Source organism: Sarcophilus harrisii, chromosome 5, assembly GCF_902635505.1.
Source record: "Sarcophilus harrisii chromosome 5, mSarHar1.11, whole genome shotgun sequence".
NCBI classification, from domain to species: domain Eukaryota; kingdom Metazoa; phylum Chordata; class Mammalia; order Dasyuromorphia; family Dasyuridae; genus Sarcophilus; species Sarcophilus harrisii.
This window is the reverse complement of record NC_045430.1, coordinates 181,263,282-181,289,028: the sequence shown is the minus strand read 5'-3', so window position 1 is coordinate 181,289,028 and position 25,747 is coordinate 181,263,282. Positions and strand designations below refer to the sequence as shown.

The 25,747-nt window shown below is 36.0% G+C and overlaps 1 protein-coding gene across 4 annotated transcripts in view; it reads left to right on the top strand.

Annotated features, from left to right (window-relative positions):
• The window catches only part of CHCHD3 (coiled-coil-helix-coiled-coil-helix domain containing 3), a 298,530-nt gene extending 279,076 nt beyond the window's left edge, over positions 1-19,454 (top strand). For 3 of the 4 annotated variants that reach the window (XR_004229684.1, XM_031939079.1, XM_003771612.4), the window contains 2 exons: positions 3,658-3,793; positions 18,690-19,454. Coding sequence is in view for 2 of the 4 variants with exons in the window: in XM_031939079.1 (XP_031794939.1) it covers positions 3,658-3,793; positions 18,690-18,713 (160 nt within the window). In the remaining 2 variants the exon portion in view is untranslated. Of the gene's footprint in view, positions 1-3,657; positions 3,794-18,689 lie in introns of those variants that run through there. The other variant, XM_031939082.1, reaches the window with a different exon arrangement.
• The last annotated feature ends 6,293 nt before the right edge of the window (positions 19,455-25,747 follow it).

The window sequence follows — 25,747 nt, the reverse complement described above, 5'->3', positions numbered from 1 at the left end:
ATCTTTTTTAACCCAAAAAGAAACTACATTTTTAAAGTGTTCCTTGAAGCAGAGATTTAATTTTCTTTCCAAGGTGTCTTCATACTCTCCCTATTATTATTTTTCTCTAGTAGTAGCTTTATACAACAGCAAGAATGAAAGCATTCAATAAAAATCAATTGCTGACAATATGGACAGTTTACCATAATGCATATTGGAAGTTTCTTTGAAACTCTTTCTTGAATGGAAGATGCCATGGCCTCTTGTTTTACAGCCTTCTAATGTTAGCCTGTAATCTCATTTAGCATTTTCCCAAAGTGAAAACAGTGCATTAGGACAGCATAACAGGCATCCCAAATCAATACTAAAGCAGAACCTTTCCTTCGCACACTAAGCCATGCAGATGTCCAGAGTGTGCTCCAGCCACTGGGGGACATTTATGTTCATTTCCACCCTTTGTGCCTTACCCCCATCCCCACTTCCAGTCATCAATACCAGATTGTGGGATATAAAGAGACAAGGATATGTGTAAATATTTAGAACATAAGTTACCAACAAACAGGAAGTCAAGAGACCTAAAAGAGAAACATTAATGACTTGTGGATAATAAAAGTGTATTTTGACACATTTGAAATTAGAACTGATGCCATTCTGGATACTGTGCGTCTCTAAATGTAGCCTAAAATCATATTTGTGTTTTTGGTGGCCCTACTATATTGTTGATTCATGTTGAAATTGCTTGTAATCCATTAACTGGATCCAAATCCTTTTCTCAGAAATGGTTGCCCAGCCATATCTCTCCTATCTTGTGCTTGTGAAATTAAGGTTTTTTTGAATTGCAGTGTAGGAATTTACATTAAAATCAAAATTTTAAAATTCAAATAAAGTTCATCTTTAATCTATTATCCTAGTGTGTTGAGGTTATTTTAATGTCTGATTATCTTGTCTAAAAATCTCATAAACCCAACTGTAATTGAAAATTTGACAAGAATATATTCTATACCCTTACCCAAAACATTGATGAAAAGTTGAATGGCAGAAAGGGTTACACACAATATGCCTCTCTCGAGTTGACAAGTGATCTACAAACCCATTTTTATATTTGTTTTTTCTAGCGGTTAAAAATCCACCCAATTGTATTATTATCTAGCTTTCCATCTTGTGTGCAAAAATATGAGAAATTTTGTAAAATGCTTTTTGTTAAACTCTGAAGTATGCTTGGATTATCTCAACTTCCCTTTATAAATGATCAAAATCCATCCTTTAATATATATGTTCTAGAATTTTGTTAGGAATATAAAGATGTCAAACTTAGTCATACATTTCACAGAACATGACCTTGATTTCTTTTTTGAAAATCAGTATGTTTACCCTTTACCAGTCCTGCAATACATCTTGCTTCTCCAAGATCTTATAAAGGTAGCAATAACAGTTTGGCAACCATGTCTGCAAGTTTTCTCAGTACCATAAGTGTAGTTCATTTAATTTTGGTTTCTAGCATGCAGTGAGAAATAGGTGCTCTGTCTACCCTTCTCATTTGTCTTCAGTTTTGTCATCTCTTTTGGTCTTTCCCTCCCAATCCAAAGACAAAAAAGAGCAAAATAAGAGTTTGGTCATTCGGCATTCTCACCTTGAGCCATTGTCACTACCTTCCCATCTCCAAGCAGCCATTTTATTTGCTCCTTTAGGCCTTTTTTTGGTCCAGAGCAGCAAGTCCTTTCTGAAAGTCCTTTTTGTGGATGTTAGCATTTAGGTTCAACTCACTGCAAACCCTCAGTACTATTGGTACTGTTTTTATCAGACTCTTTTATATCTATGCAATTATCTGACCTTCCTTTCATCCTCCACACATGCCTTTAAAGAAAAACCTGAGTTGACTACTTAAATTCCTATGGAGTCTCAAAGGTCTCTTTAAGTGGCTCTTCCCTTTCCTTCTCCCTCAGAATAATTTCTACTTATATCATTAGAATTTCATTCTAGAGGATTCCTGTGCCTTTTGACTGATTTCTTCTGCAAAATATTATGCTATTAGTTCTATCCCACCTATCATTTCAGTTGCCATATCTATTTTTTAAAAAAAGAAAAGGCAGGAAACAGGAGGAACATACCTCAAAAGCAGATAGTAATACTCATTCTACCACCTCACAAGATTGTTATGAGGAAAGCACTTCAAAAACTGAAAAATATCCCACATAATTCTGAGTTATTAATGGAAAATTGGCTTTAATATGATTATGCTTTATATTTCAGTATTTAAAGCAAAGCTAACTTCTTTTAAATGCTGATGTTCTTGATAGGGGATTGGAAAAATCCAAGTCCAGAAAAAGTCACAGAAATTTGAACTTTGAAATCTCAAAGAAGCAAATTCCATGAATTAGATTTAAATTCATTTTTAAGTAATTGACAACTCTGAATGATAGCAGCATTGGTAACATTGCATAAAATTTTAGAAATTTCCCCAGTTCTAACTATATATCTGATGTCTTCAGAAAGTGTCATGGAATGAATTCCCTTAAGAAACAGTAGTGTGCTTTGCATTTCACTTTTCTACTTTAGGAAAATGTGTAATAGCCTAGTGCATTGAGTAAAAGTAATTGGGGATACAAATTATCGCCTAAGGATTTCCTTGATGAGGAAAAAAATTTTTTTTCTCTCCATGTTCTTTAGGGTTTTTTTTTTTTTTTTTTGGAACCCATTAAATTGGAAATAATGCTATTCAGAAATTATGTTTGGAGAAACCAATTTTAGATTCCAAAAGACTAAAATTTAAAAAAAAAAAGTTTTCTATTTATAGAACAAAAGCTAATTTGAAAATAACATAAATGCATACACCATATGGCGACATGATTCAGCAAGTTTCATGTCTACTATATTATACTATACTATACTGTACTACACTACACTACACTACACGCAGCTGTACTAAATGGTGGAGATACAGTGAGTCCTCATAATCTTTCATCACTTTACTCATGTAAGTATGACTTTAGTTTACACATCACATTTTAGTTTACTTTGCAATTGTGTGTGTGTGTGTGTGTGTGTGTGTGTGTGTGTGTGTGTGTGTTTCCTTTATATACTAGGTGGAGATTATAAATTGTTAGGTTGTTAGTGTTGTTCTGTGTTAAAACATAGTTTGTACACTCAAGACAAGTTTGTCCGACTCAAATAAAAATTATATTTGTCAAAGAGAATTTGTGATGGCTGGTCTAAGCTTGACATTTTCCCCATTCCTGTCATCTCAGAAGTTAGTGTGTCAGTGGTATATACAAAATAACTAAGAATAAGTGGACTACTTAGCAGTTTAAATTCAAAGTCATGAGATATGGATCTAAAGCTAAAAGGGGGGCCTCAAAGAATTTTGATTTCAGCCCCTTTATTTTTCAGATGAAAAAATCTAAACCCAGCAAGGTTATAATAAGTGACTTATCCAAGGTCAAACAAGTTGTAAGTGAAAGCGTCTTGTGTGGAGTTAATTACTAGGGTTTATTTAATGGAAATTATCTAACTTGTCTCCACTTTGATCTATGAGAAATATCATTAATTTAAATAGCTCTTTTTCTCTGAAGATGGAATTATATCTTTATAACTTTAAAACATTTACCTACTCACTTTAATTGAATTTTAAAAATTATCTTTTAATTTTTGTCTTGTGAATTATGAATTATTCTTTTTCAGACGCTATGAGACTCATCCAATCTGTGCTGATCTGCAAGCTAAAATTCTTCAATGTTATCGGGAAAACCCTCAGCAAACACTCAGCTGCTCTGCTCTGGCCAATCAATACCAGTACTGTGTCAATCATGCCAAACAGGTGGGTGTGCAAACTTAGCCAATTTGGACATAACAAAAATTAGATTGGAAAGTTCCATCCACATCTCTCTATTTAGACCACTCTGCTTTTCATATAAATGGTTTTAGCCTACAGTTTTGTTTTTTGACATGTTTGTGTGCTATGTAGCTATCATTTCCCCCTTCTAATGAATTATGGTAGATGTATCCTTAGCATATTCATGAGTACTTTGCACATGTAATAATAAATATTTGTTGAATGAGTCAATTAATATGTGCTCTTGGAAAATCATCCAGGACCCCCAATAGTATTGATATCTATTGCTGCATGGCATTCAGAGTAAGAGGCTCATAAAAGTGTAAGATCTAGATATATGATAAGAGGGCTTAAACTACTTTTAAATGTAACTTATAAGCCATATTCTCTCATTAAACTTTCACATAGCAATCAACTGATACTCACTAGTACATGTTTCCTCTAAATTAGGTATTTTAGCAAAGTTAATAAAACTTGGAATAAACCATCTATTTTAATGGATTAATATAATTGCCTACCATGTAATTGATTTAGATTTAGATTACACTCAGCTATTGAAGTTATAGGAAATTTAGGTTGTCTATCAGGTAAACTCAGAATAGCTGATCTTCTAACATAAACATATCCAGCAGTTGATCCACACAGTATGTCCTTCCATGGTCTGATTTGCCAGGGTTTATAATAATATCACTTGGTATACTTTTCTAATCCTCTCTTTATATAATTGGTAAGAGGATTTAGCAGGTCTGATTGTATAGTTGAGAAATGGAGAGGTTAAAAGGATATGATGTGGATTTTTTTTAGACTGACTGTGCCTTTAAAGTTCTCACTTAATGCCCATTTCTTTCTCTTGTTTGTAGTAGCATTTGTATTGTCTTTTCTTCCCCGAAGCAAAAGGGGTTAAGTGACTTGCCCAGGGTCACTTGTATTGTCTTTAACAGTATATGAGGGATTCTTTTTCTTTTTTTTTCATTTTTAATAGCTTTTTATTTACAAGATATATGCATGGGTAATTTTACAGCTTTGACAATTGCCAACCTTTTGTTCCAATTTTTCCCCTCCTTCCCCGCACCCCCTCCCCTAGATGTCAGGATGACCAATACATGTTAAATATATTAAATACAAAATAAGTATATATATATCCAAACCGTTATTTTGCTGTACAAAAAGAATCGGACTCTGAAATATTGTACAATAGCCTGTGGGGCCTGTGAATTGAGTAATGAAAGCCTTTCTAACTTGATATTAGTGCCATATTGAGGATACAAGAGTCATTGGAAAAAATAGTTGTGGAAAATTTTGTTCCATTTCCAATATATAAAATATATGTGCTTGTGCCATTGAATGTAATTTTAACATAATAACTGAAAGAAAAATGTTAATATCGATAAATGCTTCATAGTTTTTAGAATTACTTTGAACTTCTTATTTTATCCAATCATAAACTTTTGTTATTCCATCTTTCCCAAGACTTTATCATTCCTGAAACTATTCTTTACCAGGACCTCCAGTCTCTCTACTCCTCCATAATTTTTACAGGTCATCTCCCAAGCTCTAGCACAATCTCCTCTTCACAGTCTCAAGTCCTGGGTGAATCACTTCAACTCTACCCTGTTGTCTGCTATGAAATCTCTTGCTCCTTTGTCCTTTCTCTATTCATGCCTCACTATATCCTAATCCTGGAATTCCCCCTCCATCCACCTCCTTGATTCCTACTTACTTTGCTGCTGGAAGGAGCTGGAAGGAAAAAGTTACAGATTTATAATGGCTGGGTTTATAATACATTTAAGCTGTCTAATCTCCTCAGACTATGAATGAAGCAAGGCTTCTGCTCCTTCCAGATGAATTTTCTTTTCATCTTACCAGAGCAGCTGTTCTTGCCTTTTTCTACTCTCTTTAGTCCTTCCACGGAAATCACCCTCTCTCCCCACCTTTAGTATCTTCACTTCCTCTCCTCAGTCTCTTTTAAAACTCTGGCCTCCATGTTCCTTAGATAACCAAAAGTTTTCTCTGCAGTTATCAATCATCTATTAATTGCCAAGTTAGTGGCTTTTTCTCAAAACTTCTTCTTTACAGCATCTGACACTATTGACTACCTGCTCCTCTGGAGTAGTGTCTTTTACGTTTTCATGACTCCATTCACTCTTGGTTCTCCTATTAATCGGATTATTTATTTCTAATCTCTATTGCTGGCTCTTTCTTCATCATCTATACAATGCCCATTTGACTGTGGGTGCTTCCAACCCTCTGTTCCAGGCCCTTTGGTCTTTTCTTTTGATACTCTTTCATTTGTTCATATCATCGTCTCCCATCAGTTCAGTTATCATCTTTATACATATGATCACAGATCTATATATGAAAGGAAGAAAAAAAAAAAGGAGGGGGTCTTGAAAGTATCACATCAGCCATATTCTCGCATGAAATCTTCTATAGCAGTAAAATAATATTCGCTAGTACATTTGTTTTCTCCAATTTAGGTTGTTCTTAATTTCTTCCAAGTGGAAGGAAGGAGATTTATTAGGTGATTATTATGAATAAAGCACTGTGCAAAGTTCTGGGAATGAAAAAGAAAATCAATTGATCTAAAGGAACTTGCTCTCTAACAGAGGAGGAATAAAGCACATTTAGGAGGTTTCCACTGCAAATTGATGGAAAGGCCCAGTGGTTCCTAGAATACAGAGGTAAAGCAGATGTTAAAACATCTTCTTTGATGTTATTTCCACTCATAAAACCATATTCATTTCTGAGGTTACATTTGTAACTCCAAAGATTTGTTGGCAAAAACTTTGTTCTTCATTGTCTGGTTAGAGAGAAAAGCTGCAGTTCCTGCAGCAGCAGTTGTCAAGTAGCATATCTGCAGAAGTTGAATCCCTGGATAATGTTTTCAAGGGCTTGGCTGGAATCAGGCTGGTAGAGACCTTGTTATTACCAGAAGGATCTTGAATGGTGTACAAAAGCATCTTGGAATCAACATAAACTAAAAGAACTCTTTTTTCTTAAAACCTTCCCCTCTTTTGAACTTCATATTCTTCCCAGTTTATGGGGGCATTTGACTATCACTCACCCCATGTATCTAATCAGTTACCAAATCTTGTTATCTCCACAGTGTTACATATATACATCCCTTCTCTCCATTTACATAGCTACCTCCCTAGCCTCCCTGATCACCTCTTGCTCCAACATCTGTAAGATTAGGTAAAACAAACTAATCTTAATTAATCTCCCATCCTCAGATCTCTTCCTACTGCCAAGTATTTTTCCTAAGATACAAAGGTCTGATAATGCCACTCTTCTCCCTAAATTTCAGTGATTCCTTCTTACTTCTAGGATCAAATGTGAATTCTTTTCTTTAGCATTTAAAACCTGGCCCATTCTTGTCTTTCTAATTTTATAGTTTTTTTCCTCTCCTTGCATTCCATAGTTAAACCATACTAACCTACTTGGTTATATATTTGTTTAACTGTCTCCGTGCTTTTGCACTGTCTCTCAAGCTTGAAATGTTCTTCCCCTTCACATCTACTTCTTCAGATCTTTCACTCCCTTTAAGGCTAAGCTCAAATGCAACATTTTCTGTATGAGATCTTTCTGGTTCCCTTAAAAGTAATTAGTGCCCTCTTCTCTTAGATTCTCATCTGTCAACTGTAAACTTATTTACACACACATACATACATACATACATCTATTTATGTACATCTTTTCTTTCCTACTAGAATGTAATTTTTTAGAGGATGATAGATTATTGCCTCTTCTTTTTTTGTTTGTTTGTTTCCCCAGGACTTAAAACACTATCTGACACATAGTATTAAGCATATTTGGTGATGAATTAATAGGTTTTTGTAATACTTAAATTACTCTGACTTTCACTTTGGCTTTTCTACTTTTAGTTCATGGTGCTTTTTTGGATGGGGTGGTTTTTGCTTGTTGTCTTTATATGTGCTTTGGATTGTTCTGAGCCAGCTATATAGTCTCTGCATCTTCCAAATGACAAACACTCTTCATCTGTAGGATAGGGCTTGTGAAGATGGAATCTAAGGCTGTGGAACCAAATAAAACAACCTGTTCCATGTTGAGGTCACACATAGAACCATAGCTTTATTTAGACCATATTCAGACAAAGTTGTCAGCCGAAGACATATAGTTGTTATCAATGACAATAAAAAGGACCATGGCTCTATGGATCAATCTCTCTTGTGAAGTGTAATTTTTATTATCTTCTGTTAGTATTTTTAAATGCCTTCTATTGCTTATATGGCATATACATTAGGTAGAATATATGCTTTTACTATAAATTAATCAAAGAGATATACCTACTGCCCATGACGTTTTTGTCCTTTTGGATAGGTATTATTGAAATAATCATGTTTAGAGTAGAGAATCAAGGCCTAGGAACCAGGTGCAGACTCACAACTAGCCATATGTGACCAAATATTGAATACAGTAACTCATAGAATTTGATTTTAAATAAAAAAGAGCACCAAGTGATTGTTTTTTTCAAAGTAGTTCTTTGTTAACCACTAATCTAAATTTTTGTGGAAGGAAACAAGAAGATGGGAATAGGGTAGAATGGTTAAAACAGTAAGCATACAGAGATTTGAGGGCAAACATCATAATGATGAGAAGAGAAGGATGGTTGAGAAGTGAGTTATAAGAGAGAGCGAGAACAAAGCACTTTATCAAAGATGACAGCACAGGAAGGCATCAGTTTATGGCTATACTAAAATGACTGGTCTGATGTAAGAAATGTTTCATTAATGGTTTCTCTTTCCATAATAGAATTAATTACCTAATGTTTTCAGTTTTCCCTTTTGTGAAGACACAGTCATTCCTGGAAGTTAGATTTCAACCTTGTGACCTCAACCCTTTGGCCCTTCTTGTTGGAAAAGGATTTAGTAGTATAATAGTCACCCTTGTTCCCTGAGGCAGTTTCTCATCCATCTTACATTTCCTGTGAAAGCCAGAGCATATACTGGACAATACTCAACAGTGAAACAACAACCAAACATGAAAACAGGCCATTAGTTGTCTTGTCCATTTCTCTATCATTGTAAGAGCATTCCCCATAGGATAATCTCAATTGCTAAATCCATTCCATGGTTAAATGATTCATATGATTGGGCTTTCACTGGTTCTCTTGAGGCACTTTTCTATAGTCCTAATAGATTTTATCGATTGGAAAATTTCTGGATATTCCTCAGTCTTAGTTTTTCTTTTGTTCTCTTTAATCCACTTATTCACATTCACATTTATCTTTTCCTGAACCATCTTTAAACAATTCCTCATGGGTTGTCATGGGAAATTTAGATTATTCTTTCTAGTGTGTTAATTCTGTGTGATCATTATAAGAGTAAAAGGATTTTAAAAGATAATTATTATCTGTAGGACTGAAAACTACAGGCTAACTAAAAATGATATATCATTAAGAAATGAATGTGAGCATTTATTTATATATACCGGAACATATTATCCACATTAATTCTTTAGCCATCAGCTTTATAGTTTTCTTAGAGTTACCATGATCAATTTTTTTTCTTTTTTGCTATTAATACTTATTACCATGTCCCGTTCTGTCACACACACACACCACACACCCTCCATCTTTCTTATTCCTTTAGTTGTCATATCATTGAGAAACAGTTTTTGAGATCCTTTAATCCAGCTGCCTCCTTTTACAGATGTGAGAATTAAGTCACAAATCATTTTTCCAGGATTACACTGGTGGTGACCAACATTTTCCTTTTTTGTAGAATGAAATAGAATCCATTCTTATTAGAAATTAAACTAGAAAGAGTTGAAATAGTATTAACCCAAGTTCATATTGCCTTCTCTAATTCAAGATACTTCTACTTTCTGGCTATCTTCCTCTTAATTGTGTTCTAATACTTCTTCTTCTACAAGAAAATGGAGGTTGCCAACCAACTCTTCTTGGAGTTTCAGGGATAAGGATTTTTTTTTTTTTTTCATTAAAGCTTTTTATTTTTCAAAATATATACGTGGATAATTCTTCAATATTAGCCCTTACAAAACCTTGTGTTCCAATGCCCCCCCCTTCCCCTATGCCCTCCCCTAAATGGCAAATAGTCCATATAAAACATGATAGAAATATATTAAATCCAATATATGCATACAGTTTATACAGTTATTATGCCACACAAGAAAAATTCAATCAAACCAGTTTTTAAAAAGAAGCAAAATAAAATGCAAGCGAACAACAACAAAAAGAGTGAAAATGCTATGTTATGAACCATACTCAGTTCCCACAGTCCTCTCTCGGTGCAGATGGCTTTCTTCATCACATTAGAACTGGCCTGAATCATCTCATTGTTGAAGAGAGCCACATCCATCAGAATTGATCATCATAAAGTGTTCTTGTTGCTGTGTACGATGATCTCTTGGTTCTTCTCATTTCACTCAGCATCAGTTCATTTAAGTCTCTCCAGGCCTCTCTGGAATCATCTTGCTGATCATTTCTTACAAAACAATAATATTCAAAAAAAAACCCAAAAAACAATAATATTCCATAACATTCATATACCATAATTTATTTAGCCATTCTCCAGTTGATGGGCATCCACTCAGTTTCAGTTTCTTGCCACTAAGGATTATTTGTATGTCAAGAGTGTTCAAAGTCATATATCATGACAAAATCATGGATATCAGTGGAACTCAGAATGGATGAAAAGTCCAGACTAAGAAATCTAAGGCACAGGAATATAAGAGAGACACCTTCCTCCAGTCACAAGCCAGGTCACAAGACAAGCAGGTGAAAAGCAAGTTAGCACACAGATACAGGATGTCAGATCACAGTGGCATGTTCAGTAATCAGGCAGCCTGCCAAGCCAGTTGACTGAGGTACCAGATGTTATACCTGCCTCCTGCTAGGACAGAAAAGTTTTAAGGCATGGCTGGGATGGGGCCTGCAGATAAGAACAAATGAGCCACTTTAGAGAGATAGTAAATAAGTAACCTGACTGATATAAAGAATGAGGGGTCAGAATAAGGACAAAATTTGGCATACTATTTTATAGCTTTTTCCTAAATAAATGAAGCCTCTGGGATATTATTAGCCTCTGAAATAAAAGACACTGAGACCAGAATACATGAAGGAATTTGCCTGAGGCAGAATATCTGCCAAGTTTCTTAGGGCCCTGTATTTTATCTTCACTATGACTTGGATTCTTGAAAGATTAGGACTTCACTGTCCCCCTCTTGAGTGCTGATATTGTCAACTTAAGTATCGGTAACTCTGGGTTAGACTTTAGGCTTCCTGAAAAGCACTTCATCAGATGAAAAAAATGATGTGTTTCCCAAGGTGACAAAGTTTGTTAGTAGCAGAGGCAACACTAAAACACATCCCTTGTTTCTTTGACTCCTACTACTTTGTCGTATATATGAATTACACTGGGCAGATATCTACAAGCCATTAGATGCCAAGTATTCATTTTTTTAGTTCTCTCCTGAAGGAGGAAGAAGAAAAGATTATGGTGACTGCTTAGTGGTGATGTGATAGAATCTTTGAATTTGGAAGGGACACTAAAGTTCATGTAGCTTCCCCTTGGGTTTGTAAAGACTGAGGGCCAGAGAAGTGAAGTGACTCTCTTGCTACCCTCAAGTCTCAGTGGTGGCTGATCCTTGATTTGAAGCCATGGCCTTCGCCGGCAGCTCCAAAATTTGTCAGCTCTCACACACACAACCCTTGTAGCCTCATAGAGGCCCTTAGCCCAACAAGGGGTCTGAGCCAATTCATAACCTCCCTCGTAAAATGCAGGTGCCTCTCCCAAGGATCATGCTCCCCGATTTCTCGGCTAACACAAGCAGGATTATCAGGAGGTTGATTCGCGGGTTCCTCATTGCCTAGTGGTGATGAACCTCTACACTGGGAGTTGTACTATCTTTTCTCCTGCAGGCTCATACTGTCCTGAGACCTTACTTAAAGTCTTTTCAACATATGGAACTTGCCAGCATTTACATTTTGTTTGCATATAACCTTTAAGACTTGATTGATTGGTGATTCTGCATTGATGGAAAGCATACTAACATTAATGAAATCACAGATCCACTGAAATGTTGATATTTATCTTAATAATGTATAGGATTAGTTTGCAATCAGCTGCAAACAAAAATTAAATACACTGAGATTTAAAAAAGAGGAGGTGACATGGAAGGGGACAGGGGTTATGTAAGTACATCATAGATAAATGTTGACAAGTCATTACATGTCTAGATTGCAGGGCCATAATATATACCTTCACACTGTAAACTCATTATTGAGGGAGGGTTGACTTTTTGGAGCATGTTTTTAAATTATATTTAGGGGACTTAGGGCCAAAATGGAGGAGAGGGCACACACATCTATTTAAGCTCTATCTTTTCTCTCAAAATACTTTATTTTGTGACAAGCCTTGGAATTAGTGCTGGACTGAAAAAAAACACAAATAATTACCAACAGAAAATAGCCTTGAAATTCACCAGAAAAGGTCTGTTTTTGCACATGGGTGGGAATGGTTAGATTGGGTACAGACTGAAAGCAGGCAGCAGCAGCACAGCAGACAGTGAGAGTAAGGCAGGCAGCTCACACTGAGCAGACCTGAGGGGGTGGGATGTGATCTCAGCCGTTTCTGTTGGGGAAACTTTACCACAATGTGGCTACTTTGCCCTGGCAGCAAACCAGTAGATCAGCAGAGAAGCTATAAACACAGGGGGTAAAGACTATAACCCTGAAAAGCTAGGGTCTCTTGGGACCTGGCTATACCCACCCACAGTGTCTCAGCACACTCTCAGAATCTCAGAGTGCAGACGCAGTGCAGCCATTGCTGTCCTGGTAGTGCCTCAATGCTGTCCCTGCAGTCTGTAGAGGAAGCTCGGTAATACCATCCAGTCTCTCCCCCCCCGCCCAAAAAAAAAAAAAAAACCAGACCATTTGTTTTTCTTGTTAGTTTGTTTTCTTTGACTCTTCTTTGACAAAATGAGCAAACAATTAAAGCGTACTCTTAACTATTGATTGCTTCTGTATGGATAGAGAGCAGACTTTTAACCCCGAGGAGACTAAAAACAGACTGTTTGTAGATGAATCCCCAAAGGGGAATATGATCTGGTCCTCAACACACAAGACTCTTATAGAAGACATCAAAAAGGCCTCTCACAAGAGAGATAGAAGAAAAATGGGCAAAGGAAAGGGAAGCTTGGCAAAAGAGTTTGAATAAGTCATCTCACTCATTTAAAGATAGAGTGGATAAAGAAATCAAATCCTTGAAAAACAGAATTAGTGAATTGGAAAAAGAAAATAGCTCTCTAAAAAATAAAATTGGCTAAATGGAAAAAAAAACTCCATAGAACAAAATAACTCACTTAAAAACTCAATTGGACAATTAGAAAAAGATATTAAAAAAGTGAGTGAAGAAAATAATTCATTAAAAATCAGAATCGAACAAATGGAAATGAATGACTCAAGGAGACACCAAGAATCAGTCAAGAAAAAACAAAAAAATGAAACAATGGAAAAAAATGTAGCAACAAACCTGGAAAATAGATCTAGGAGAGAGAATCTGAGAATTATTGGACTGAGAAGTATGATGAAAAAAAGAGCCTGGACATTATTTTCCAGGAAAATCAAAGAGAACTGCCCAGATGTTATAGAAACAGAAGGTAAAATAGACACTGAAAGAATTTATCGGTCACCTACTGAAAGGGACCCTAAAATCAAAACTCCAAGAAATAAAGTGGCTAAATTCCAGAACTATCAAATCAAAGAAAAAATATTACAAGCTGCTAGAAAAAAGGAATTCAAATATAGAGGAGCCACAATAAGGATTACTCAGGATCTAGCAGCATCCACATTAAAGGATCAAAGGGCCTGGAATCTGATATTCCAAAAGGCTAAGGAACTTGGTATGTAGCCAAAAATAACTTACCCAGCCAAAATGAGCATTTTTTTCCCAGGGTAGAAGATGGACATTCAACAAAATTAAGTGAATTTCATTTATTTCTAATGAAAAAAACAGAACTAAACAAAAAGTTTGATTTACAAATGTAGAACTCGAGAGAAACCTAAAAAGGTAAAAGAAATCTTGGGAACTATATTTCTGTATAAAGATATATAAAGAACACATATATACTTTGTTCTAGAAACTAGAGGTGGAAAGGAAATTGTACCAGGAAAAGAGTAAAGTGGGGATATTATTAATCTCATGAAGAGGCAAAGGGAACCTATTATATCTGAGAGAAAGAATGGAGGCGGATGAACATAGTGTGTATCTTACTCTCATCAGAATTGGCTTAAAGAGAAAAATATTAGGCATACTCTATTTATGGTGAAACTTCTCCCACCTCATTGAAAAGTGGAAGGGGAAAAATGAAAAGGGAAAGAGTAAATTAAGTGGAAGGGAATACAGAAATTGTGAGGGAAAGAGGTAAGATGGGGGATACTAAAAAGGGAGGGCTGTGAGAAGTAAGTGGTGCTCACAAGTTTAATACTGGGGAGGGTGGGGTAAAGGAGAAGGAAAGGAAAAAAGCATACACAGGGATTAACAAGATGGCAAATAATACAGAATTGGTCATTTTAACCATAAATATGAATGGGGTAAACTCTCCCATAAAGAGGAAGCTGTTAGCAGACTGGATTAAAAGCTAGAATCCTACAATATGTTATTTGCAGGAAACAAACTTGAAGGCAGGGTGATATATACAGAGTAAAAGTAAAAAGTTGGAGCAGAACATACTATGCTTCAGGTGAAGTCAAAAAGCAGAAGTAGCCATCTTGATCTCAGATCAAGCAAAAGCAAAAAATGATCTAATTAGAAGAGATGAGGAAGGGCATTATATCTTGCTAAAGGGTAGCCTAGGTAATGAAGCAATAAACATATATGCACCAAGTGGTGTAGCATCTAAATTCTTAAAAGAGAAATTAAGAGAGCTCCAAAAGAAATAGACAGCAAAACTGTAGTAGTGGGAGATCTCAATCTTGCACTCTCAGAATTAGATAAATCAAGCCACAAAATAAATAAGAAAGAAGTCAAAGAGGTAAATAAAATACTAGAAAAGTTATATATAATAGATCTTTGGAGAAAACTAAATGGAGACAGAAAGGAGTACACTTTCTTCTCAGCAGTTCATGGAACCTATACAAAAATTGACGATATATTAGGACATTAAAAACCTCAAATTCAAATGCAGTAGGGTAGAAATAGTAAATGCATCCTTTTCAGACCATGATGCAATGAAAATTACATTCAATAAAAAGCCAGGGGAAAATACACCAAAAAGTAAGTGGAAACTAAATCTCATACTAAAGAATGATTGGGTGAAACAGTAAATCATAAACATAATAACTTCACCCAAGAAAATGACAATAATGAGATGTCATACCAAAATGTGTGGGATGCAACCAAAGCAGTAATAAGAAGAAATTTTATATCTCTAGAGACCTACTTGCATAAAATAGAGAAAGAGAAGATCAATGAATTGAGCTTGCAACTAAAAATGCTAGAAAAGGAACAAATTAAAAATCCCCAGTCAAACACTAAACTTGAAGTTCTAAAAATAAAAGGAGAGATTAATAAAATTGAAAGTAACAAAACTATTGAATTAAATAATAAGACTTAAGAGTTGGTTCTATGAAAAAACCAACAAAATAGATAAAGCCTTAGTAAATCTGATTAAAAAAAAGGAAAGAGGAAAATCAAATTGTTAGTCTTAAAAATGAAAAGGGAGAACTCGCCACTAATGAAGAGGAAATTAGAGCAATAATTAGGAATTACTTTGCCCAGCTTTATGCCAATAAATTCGCCAATTTAAATGAAATGGAAGAATACCTTCAAAAAATATATAGCTTGCCCAAGTTAACAGAGGAAGAAGTAAATTGGTTAAACAGCCCCATCTTAAAAAAAGAAGTAGAACAAGCCATTAATCAATTCCCTAATCAAAAATCCCCCCATTTTCAGGTAGTAAGGAACAGTTTTTGTGTCCAAACCAAGCACTGGTGCTTTTCATAAATTGAGTTTATTGATTACCTTTTCTTTCTATCTCCTTTATAATCTTCTCATTTTGTCTTCTATACTCTTCCTGTTTCTTCTTGTGGCTCTAATCTTTCACTCTAGAGATTAAGAACTGTAATGAGGGTTGGGAGGCAGGAAGAAAAACTGCTATTTAAGGCCTCTCACAATGTTGGAGCAACGTCTGCCATTTGTGTCAATTCTGTTAGCTCTTTGGGGCTAAAAAATATGTCAAGTTTGTTAGAGGAAAGTTAGCAGCATCACCAAAAAATAAATTCCTGTTCCCCCCAAAAAAGCAACAACTTTACTTTTCCCTTGATGGTGATTTGGCAACACAAACTTGCTATAATTTCTTCTAAATAGATTGAGACAGCCAAGTAACTGACAGTGTAGTGATTCAACCCAACTGAGAAAGCTTTAATTCAAAAATCAGTAGAATAGATTATTATGTAGCAAAAATATTTGAGAGAAACTATTCAGATCATTTTAAGAAAGGGAAATGACACACAATTTTCTATCTCCAGGGGCACTGTTCTTGTCTTACAATCAGAGCTGCCAGTCTTTCCATAGTAGCGGGAACCAAAAAGGGGGGTAGAGGGGAGGAATAGAATAAGGAGGGTAAGAAGATATAGGAAATATGTAGCCCAAACTCCTCTTTTTTTGGTATTGGGTGATTCCCCTAGCTGTTTAGAAAGGGAGTTTCTGGAGGCCAAAATGATGATCTTTTGCAAGGAATTTCTTTCCCCACATTAAGATTAAGTATTCACAGTTCTCTAAATGAAGGAAGGCAATTTTTTATAACTTGCAAGCTCTTCCACTCATTCTTTGGGGAATTTCCTATGTTAATTTATGCAGTGTTAAATTTATGCAGTGTTAAAATTCAGTCCAACAGCAGCTACTTACAGAAACTATACAGTGGTGGTACGAAGACTCTTAAGGTAAGCTCATTGTGAAAATAACCTTAGTCAGCCCTGAGAAATATTGAAAGCCTAAAGTTTTTGTGCCAAGGTTGCAAAAGATTTTTTATTGTATGGCTTTAATATTAATACTTCAAAATATTTTTTTACAAAGTAATTTGTCTCCTTTAATTCAACCTGGCATTTTATTGTGGTGTCTTTGACAGTAAAGAAGATAGCTTTGTCTTGCTTCTGCCACCTTTTGGTGGCAGATGAACCCAGTTTGAGAACCTGTTGACAAACTAGCCCTGAAGCTTTCCCATTCTTTTTGTTTTTAAGGAGCAAAGTTTTATACAGCTTAGTTGCCACTGTGTCTTGGGAGATTAGAATTGTAATACATGCACTAGAGTATTATGTGAGTGGAGTTAAAAAGATTATTAAAACAGTCTGTTTCCCTGACTTTGTTTTATAGTTTTCATATGTATTCATATATTGTATGTGTATGAGTAAATACTACTAAGTGTGTCTTACTTAGTAAGCACTCTTCTCCTGGTTGTCAAACTATTCAGCCTTCCCAGGGATTGATAGGGGAAGGAAGGAGAGGAAATACCTAGATTTGGTTTTGATTCATTAAGGCTCCAGGGAAAGATTAGGTGGTTGAAAACATCTTCAGCTTGGTGCTTTATTTTCATTATAAAAAAAACAGATTCTTTTGCAAAATTTAAAAACTAGTACCCTTGCTACATAAAACAAAATGTAGCACTTGGCATATGGGGATTAAGGGAAGGTGCAAATAAATACACATTTTTGACCTCCGTTTGGTTAAAGCCATGAATTTACTACAAATAACACACATACACATTGAGTCCTCATTGCAGTGCTGTTATTAGGATTCAAGTAATGGAATTGTCAACTATCTAGAAATAAAATGGCTTAAGAGAAGTCCAGTATGTTTCTGCATTGCGCTGGATTTTCTTTTGTGGCAATTAGTGAGGTTATTGTGTCTTTAAATTTATATAAAGTTTACCTCCCAAGAGATCAGAAGTTCTTTTCCCATGGGACACACCATCTGTGGTGACCCAATATCTTAAAGGAGATAACTATTCTAACATTATTATGAAATTTCCTTTTTCCATAGAATGTCTAAACCTTTTAATTAACCTCCCGTTTAATTAAGTTGGTATCTGTTCTTTCTACTGGATATGTGCTTTTATTTTCCTTACCTTTCTGATTTTCTGAAACCAAAGAATCTGAAAAACATATGATCATAGAATCTCAGGATAATTTCTTCTCTATTTGTTTCCATGCCATTGTATAATCTTGGTATTCCTATTCTTTAGAAGGTTCTTTTTTTGCTTGCCTTCATTCGATCTTTTTCTTCTTTCTGAGTGCTAGCTGGGGGTTTCCCTCAAGAGTCAGTTCTTGGCCATATTCTTTTTTGTGAGGTATAATATTCCCTTCTAGAAAATATTTCCAAATTCCATCGCTTCTGCTATCACATTTGCTACCTATCCCACTTATTCTTATTCATCTTTTGATACTTATTCATCTGTTCCTTTATCTGCCTGGTGATGAGAAATCCTTTCTTGTATCTGTTACTTCCTTACTAAATGGGGAAGTCACTTAAGAAGTCAGTCCTGTTTTGGGTATGCCTCTTGGTATTGAGCTCATTTAGCCATTACTGAGTATCTTGGCATTTCTGTTCTTCTAACAGCAAGCTACAATTTCTGGGAGTGGTTTGTATCAAATAACCCAGGGATTCTTCATCATCCTGTGTCCCTGGCATATTAAGAATCAGCTTTATACAATTATACTTAGAAGAGGGCATCTTTGCTCCAGAATTTTATGATGCTTACCTGAACCAGGAAAGCCCCATGTCTTAACCGTTATATATCTGGAAGTGAGCATTACAAAAGCTGATAGCATAATCTGAAATTGTTGCTGTTACTTTTTTTTCCTTTGATAGCATTGAAACTTTTCCTTTTGATTTCTCTGCAGAACGTGCTTGAAAAAGGAGGATAAAGCTGACTTCCAAAGCAAGCAAAAGCCGGACAACTTTAATTCCAGCAGTGGAGCATTTTTTCCCCCAACAATACAAAGCCTACTTAAAGGGCAGACCACTAAGAAGAACTGGAAGAGCCAATTCAACAGCAACAGACATCACAACTCAATCAGCAGACACTTGAAAAAGCCAAAACTGGCTGTCTTATTACATCAGAAATCTGACCTGTTAAAGCTCAAGGTTAAAATAGAATGTTTTGTGGGTGGGGTCAGGAGAAGAGAAAGGATAAGTTGAAAGGGAGGGCAGTATGTATATAAGAGAGTGGTGAAGGAGGAAAAGCCCTGTGAATGAGAGCTACTCCCAGGGAACTAAATTGTCTGAGCTTCCTAGAATGCTGACTTTGTCTTTTTTTCTTTTCTCCTTTGATATGAAAGAGATTTTTGTTTGTAATTTATTATGATGATCATGTAACTAAGAAAAGGAAAAAAATGTCTTCCTTTTGCTGGAATAATGTCTATGATTATAAGTGAAATATGGCCTTCTTATCAATGTAAAAGCAACTTTCTAAAGTGTGTGTGTGTATACATAAATATATAGGTATGTGTGTGTGTGTATGTGTATATATATACACATACACACACACATATACTTACATACATACACACACACATAGATATCAGTTCCTTTACCATGAATACTGACAACCATGCCTCACTCAGCATCAATAATAAACATATTTTATGAACAAGACTGGCATTATAGTCTGTAGCCTGGCATCTTCCTGTCCTCAGTTGTATTCATATTTAAAGAATTATTGCATTGCCATTATTGATTCCTTTACTGAAATCCTTTTGTAATGCCTTACATCTGTGCAATGACTATGGTTTCTTGAAGGTTGTGCCAACAGAGAACTAGTTCTGGCAGGTCCTATCAAGGTGGAGAGAGCTTCAGGTGTGTCTGCCATCTGAGGTCTAGCCTGTCCAAGTTTGTGGAGGCTTATAGCCAGATGGATACCTACCAGGTATTGCATTTTTTTTTTTTAGCTTCAAATATCCCATAATAAAACCTTTTACCTACTAAAGGAAATCATATAGTCTGCAGCAATCAAGATTATACACTAATGAAGTCACTGATCTTTCAGAATACTGAAAATATATCATTTGCTAATTTGCATTTTATGTATTATCTTTCATCCATAATTAATGTACTTTACAAAGCTTTATTGTGAACTTTTCATACCCCTTGGGTGAAATTCATTAAGCTCCTAAAACATGAAGGAAACTCCTATCCCCTTGAGAGAAACCCCCCTCCCCACCCTGAGCAGAGAAATGTACTTAATAGCTTTGTGAGACACTTTCCAAATCTATGTTCTGTGAAAATAGCAAACAAGAGTTTAGGAATAAGGTCTCTTTATTCTTGTCACAACTGCTTGGTTAGAACTCTGTATAGTTTTTTGAGACTTTCCAAATCTATGTTCTATGAAAAAAATAGCAAACAAGAGTTTAGGAATAAGGTAGGTATCTTTAATCTTGTCACACCTGCTTGGTAAGAACTCTGTTTTTTGACCCATTTGTCTTGAATCTCAATCAACAAGTGGTTCTCAGTTTCAAAAAGGATCATGATTATTGCCCTTTTTTTTTATTTGGAGGAAGAAGATGACCTTTCTCTGGTTATGAGAAATTTCAGGCAATCTATGTAAATGGAACTTTCGGCTACTTAGTCATTTTGATTTCCTTAATTGGCTCCATTTGAACTGCATCCTACTGTACACTTGTGAACACACCTGCAGATCTGATTTGTATTCTGAGTGTTACTGGTGACTCTCCTACCATAATTATCAAGATGCTTTGTGATTACAGTTTAATTGAAGGTTAAAAAAAAGTGGTGCTGAAGCAAGCTGTGTTCTTTTAAGTGTGAAGGAACCATTGGTAACTTGAGGAGCAGCAAATTTTGGCACCATCAAAGTGGGATCCAGGTAACTGCCTGGGAGAAATAATAGGTACACAAAAGCAAAATGTTTACACGGTGACTTGCTGTAGTGTTTACAAATCAGCTAACTCACAAATTCTCTTCTATAGTGTTTTGTTTTGTAATTGAGAGCCAAGAACTTGGCACATCCCAGTCTGCCAGTCTTGTTGCTGGCAGAGAAATACAGCACTGGAGAAGCAGACATTTAAAGCTGGTTAATTCTCTGAAAATGGAAGAGTCATCTGTCAAAGCAGCACACTCTCATTGCCAGTTTATTAATTCACCACTCTGACGAACATGACGGGTGGCAGGGGAAAGGGACGGATCCCTCCTGCCAGCATTTATATAGTGTAGAATGAGAGACAGTGCATTGTTTTTTACTTTTGTGAAGTCTTTCCCAGTTTTTGTTTCATGACTTCTTTTAGAATCCCATTAGGTCTTAGGACAACTGCTTGTGAAGAATATAGTGATTTATATGAGGATCAAAGGAACCATTTTATGTATTTTCAAGTCAGTTATTGTTTCTCTTTAGTTAGAACAGAGGACAATCTACAACAATTTAGCCCATGAAGCCAAGAAGAATATCATCTTCAAAACTGTGCTCGTATGATCACACTAGACAAATTGGGATTAAATTAAGGAAAAGAAACTTAAGTAAACTGGACAAATCATTGGTAATAAGGGATCTGAACAACTAGATGTCAATCTTCATCCAAACTCTTTTGGATTTCAACCTCTTTCCTAGATTTGGTGGAAGTCAGGTTATTTAACTCCTCTTTAGACTCTTTCACAAGAGTTTCAAGTTTTTAAAATTTATTTACTTGACCTGGGGAATTTGTTAAATGCTTCTTACGATCTCTAGTATCCAAAAGAACAGAAATCTCTTGCCCTTAGCATGGAATCATGCAAGCACTTAAGCTGTTGTTACTGCAAATTGGAGAACAGTTTCTAATTTGAGGGGATTTCCATTGTTAAACTAATGAAAGTTTAAGGATTAGAGGTGTGAATAACAAATTTTAGCTTCTTAGGCTATTGCTAATATAGGGGATGCCCATATTCCAGGTAAACAAAAAAGTATGATAGCTAATGAATTTCTGTTGCCATGCCCACTTCCTGTTATATCTCAGAAAAGCATCTTTAAAATGAACTCCTACAGAAGCACAATTACTGGCCAGAATCATTCAGTCTTTACTTAAAGAATTTTAGGCAGTCCATCTTATTTTCAAATTTGCTCTGAATATTAGGAATATTGTTCCCCTGTAATTTCTATCAACTTACCTACTTTGAATGTGGGCAAAAAATAATCTAATCTCACTTCCACAAAAGTTTTTCAAATATTTTAGGACACCTAAACATATCTCCCAGTTTTCTCTTTTCTGGTTTAGACATACCTAGTTCTTTGAACCAGTCCTTAAATGGTGTGTTTCCAGTCTTGTCGTCCTTGTAAAATGTGGCTCCAGAGTAGACATAATACTGTAGACAGACCAGACCAGAATTCAGTAATACTCTCGCCCTTCTTTTCAGATACTTTATTTTCCTTAGTGCAATTTAATTAACTGTTTCATGATGCAGACTGAAATAGTGTTTACTGTGTGCAAAGTTCTATGATTTCTTAAGAGCTCAGTGATATTCATAGTTTAGACTTATAAGGCCGTGTTCCTGAATTCATGGGCCTTGTGGTCTGGTAGTGGATATGTGTTATGTATTTATAATGTATGTTATATATACATAAAAGAGGAGCAGTGTTAATTTCAGACAGTACATAATTACAGTGAGTTATTTTCTTTCTCCAATTCACAAATTCTGTTTCCCTGCACTTCTTGGGAGTTTTTTACCTTTTCCAGTTCACATTTCAGTTAGTTGTTTTTTTCCACTTTGTCAAATTTTTCTTTTAGAGAGTTATATGTCTTTTCTGTACTCTCTTGCATAGCTTCTCTTTTAAGGTTTTTAATAGTCTCTTCTAGGAGAGCCTTTTGTATTGGGGACCAACAATTGTCTGGAGACTGTCTGCTATTAGTCTCCAGGGTTGAAAAGCTGTTCTCTTTCTGAGTAGAAACTATCAATTGTCCTTTTGATTTTCTTACTCATTTTGTTAAAGCCTGTAGGATCTGCCTTCAGGGCCAGGAGGTTACCAGCTTCCTCTGCAGAGCAGTGAGCGATGTATGGACGGGTAGCTGTCCTGCTAGCCGTCTGCAAAAGCAGGGAGGTACTGGAGTGCTCTGGGAAAGAGTTCCCCACCTGGAAGTAACTCAGGCCTGCAGGGCAGAGCTGGGAAAGTGCCCTGCAAAGAACCCCTGCTGTGTGAGATAATGACTGCCCTGGGACTAGAAGCTGAGCAGTGAGAGTTTCACTACCCCAAGCCAAATCCCGCCCTGGGGCTGTGGGTATTAGCAGTTGAGCAGTGAATGGATTTGCAGGGAAGTGTCTCTGCCCGGAAAGCACAGTCCTGTTGGGGAAGTTATATTGCCCCAGGCCGAGCCCCCCATTGTGCTGATTAGAGGCTGCCCAGGCTGTGCCCCCCTGCCGTGCAGGTTTGTAACTGCCTCCCCCTTCCCCCCCCCAAAAAAAAAAAGCCCAAACTGCAGGATGTAGCTGCAGGGCTGTGTTTCAGTCTCCTGAGTCACTTCCGGGTTTGAGTAGCTATAGCCAGTGTTAGGTTCTGGTGTTTTTTTAGAGTACCCTCTGTTTTAGGCTTTAATTTCTCTGCCAGTTTACTGCTTTGTAATCAAGGCAGAGCAGTTAGCCTATAGCAGAGTGGTCTCTATAACTTCTCTAGCCACAGAGATCACCCCCGCCCCTGGTCTGCTCAGGACCAGGACGCTAGCCTCTCCCTGCCTGTGCTGGTCTGTTTCTGGCCCCTTAGGACAAACCTTTCCTGGCGATCTTCCAGATTGACTTCAGCAGATAAGTTGTATGCTTCCGGTCTTCATGGATTTAAGCAGTGAAGAACTGTTTCTGAGGCTGGATAATAGTTGGTTATGAGGGGAATGAGAGGAGCTTAGAAAGTCGTGTGTGCCTTCTCCGCCATCTTGGCTCCCCTAAATATGCAGTATATAATTACAAATCATGGGAATCAGGAAAGGTTTCTGAGTTGAGCTTTAAAACTAGAATAGGAGCTTATAGTTGATAGGAAAAAAAATAAAACAACCTTAATTGTTTTTTTTTTTTTTTCCCCCAAATGAACTGCTTTGTAGTTACAGATTATCCCGTACATGGTTTATTCCCTAGTAAATTCCATCTTGTTAGCGTTAGTCTATTATTTTCTAACCTGCCCAATTCTTTCTGGATTCTGATTCTATTATCCAGTATATTAGCTGGCCAGTTTAGCATTTCTTATCCACATATTTGATAAGGTGGTCTCTTTATGTTTGGTCACACCACAGATAAAAATGTTGAAGTGATTTTTCCTAAAGCATAATTCTGATCATATTAGCTCATTTCTCTTTTCTAATAAATTCTAATCTTTCTCTACTTGGTAAAGTTCATCAAATAACACCACCTTCCTGTCTTTCTAGTCTTTGTATATATATTACTTTTCTCCTCCACTTCAAAGATTGAATCATACTCATCTATTCTCTGTTTGGCACTCGTGTCAATTATCTTTTCTAGATGCCATCTAGACTGGAAAAAGCATTCCTCAGTTCCTCAACAATCATTAGCTGTTCAGCAATTGAATAAATAAGTTCTTTCTATTCCATGGTGTATAGCTTTCCAGGCTAAATGCCTTAGATCCTTGAAAGCAGCCAGGTACTTTCTTATCCTCTCACTAATTTTCTTTTTTTAATTCCATTGTTAACTATGATGATCCCATCATTTCTAGTCTAAAAATTATTCTCTTTGATAGAGAAAAAATAAAAATAGAGTTGAGTAGTACTGCCGTCTCTCAGCTATCATATCTTTCTATCTACCCTAAACAGTGGTCCTATCCCTTGATCTTCCTCTTGACTCCCATGTAGCTTCTTTTATTTTGTTCTAACATTTATTTGTCTTGATATTTCTTTCTCCCTTAGTATGACTGTTTGTTTCTCTTATCTTGTCATTTTTCTGTTTTTCTTTTCATTTTCTCTTCTGTCTCTTCTAATTAATCCAATATTTTAATTAGCCTTTTAAAAAATTATTCATAGATTTAGAACTGGAAAACCATTAGAGACCACATAATCCACTCTGCTTCCCCGCCCCTTATTTTATAGATGATCAAAGAGAAATTCACAAATAATAAATGATGTGGCCAAGTTCACATAAAGGGAAGATTAGAGTCTAGGTTCTCTGACCTCATAGAGCTAGTGTTCTTTCCACTCTGCTGTGATACCCCAATATTTTTATTAGTAATTCTAAGTTTCTAAATCTGTTTTATAATTTCTTCACATTTTAAAATTAGTTGATTATTTTATATTATGACTTCAATAAACTTTTTTAGTTGATTTTTCTTTCCTTTTTGGGTAAATAATATAGATATAATTATTCACAGAGGCACATGTTTCTCACCACTGCCTTAGAGAATCATCATCTTCTGCAAAGATGTGGTCTTAGAGCACTAACGTGGTTTATGTCCTAAAATCATGTTCCAAACCACTATTAGAATGGGATGTGTAAATGAAAAATTATATATGGATATGTATATCAATTTTCTGCACTTTTATACTTCTGTATCCATCTCTTCCTGCATATCTCCTTTAAGGAAAGAGGAAGAAGAAAGTTTGAGAGATCAAGACTTCTTTCTCCTACTATTCAAGTTCATTGTCATCTATCCACTGAACCCTCTTCTTTCCTTATCTCCACCTTTCAGAGGAAAGGAAAATACTGAAGCAAGGAGGCCTCCTACATATCTATTTTAACTGACCTGTCCCTCCCATCTGATATTGGGCCTTAGCCCAATATTCAAACTCCATGGGGAAGAGTGGTGCCCGCAATTTAATTGGTGAGCATGATCACATCTGGTCATACTTTCCATACCCCAGGGATTCTGATACCCTATAGATCATCTTCCAATTCTTTATTTCCACTCCCCTCAATCTTCTCACCCCAAATCTCAATCAAATGCCATCTAGCTCTTTCATTGTGCCTTTGTGTCTTCCATAGACAACAT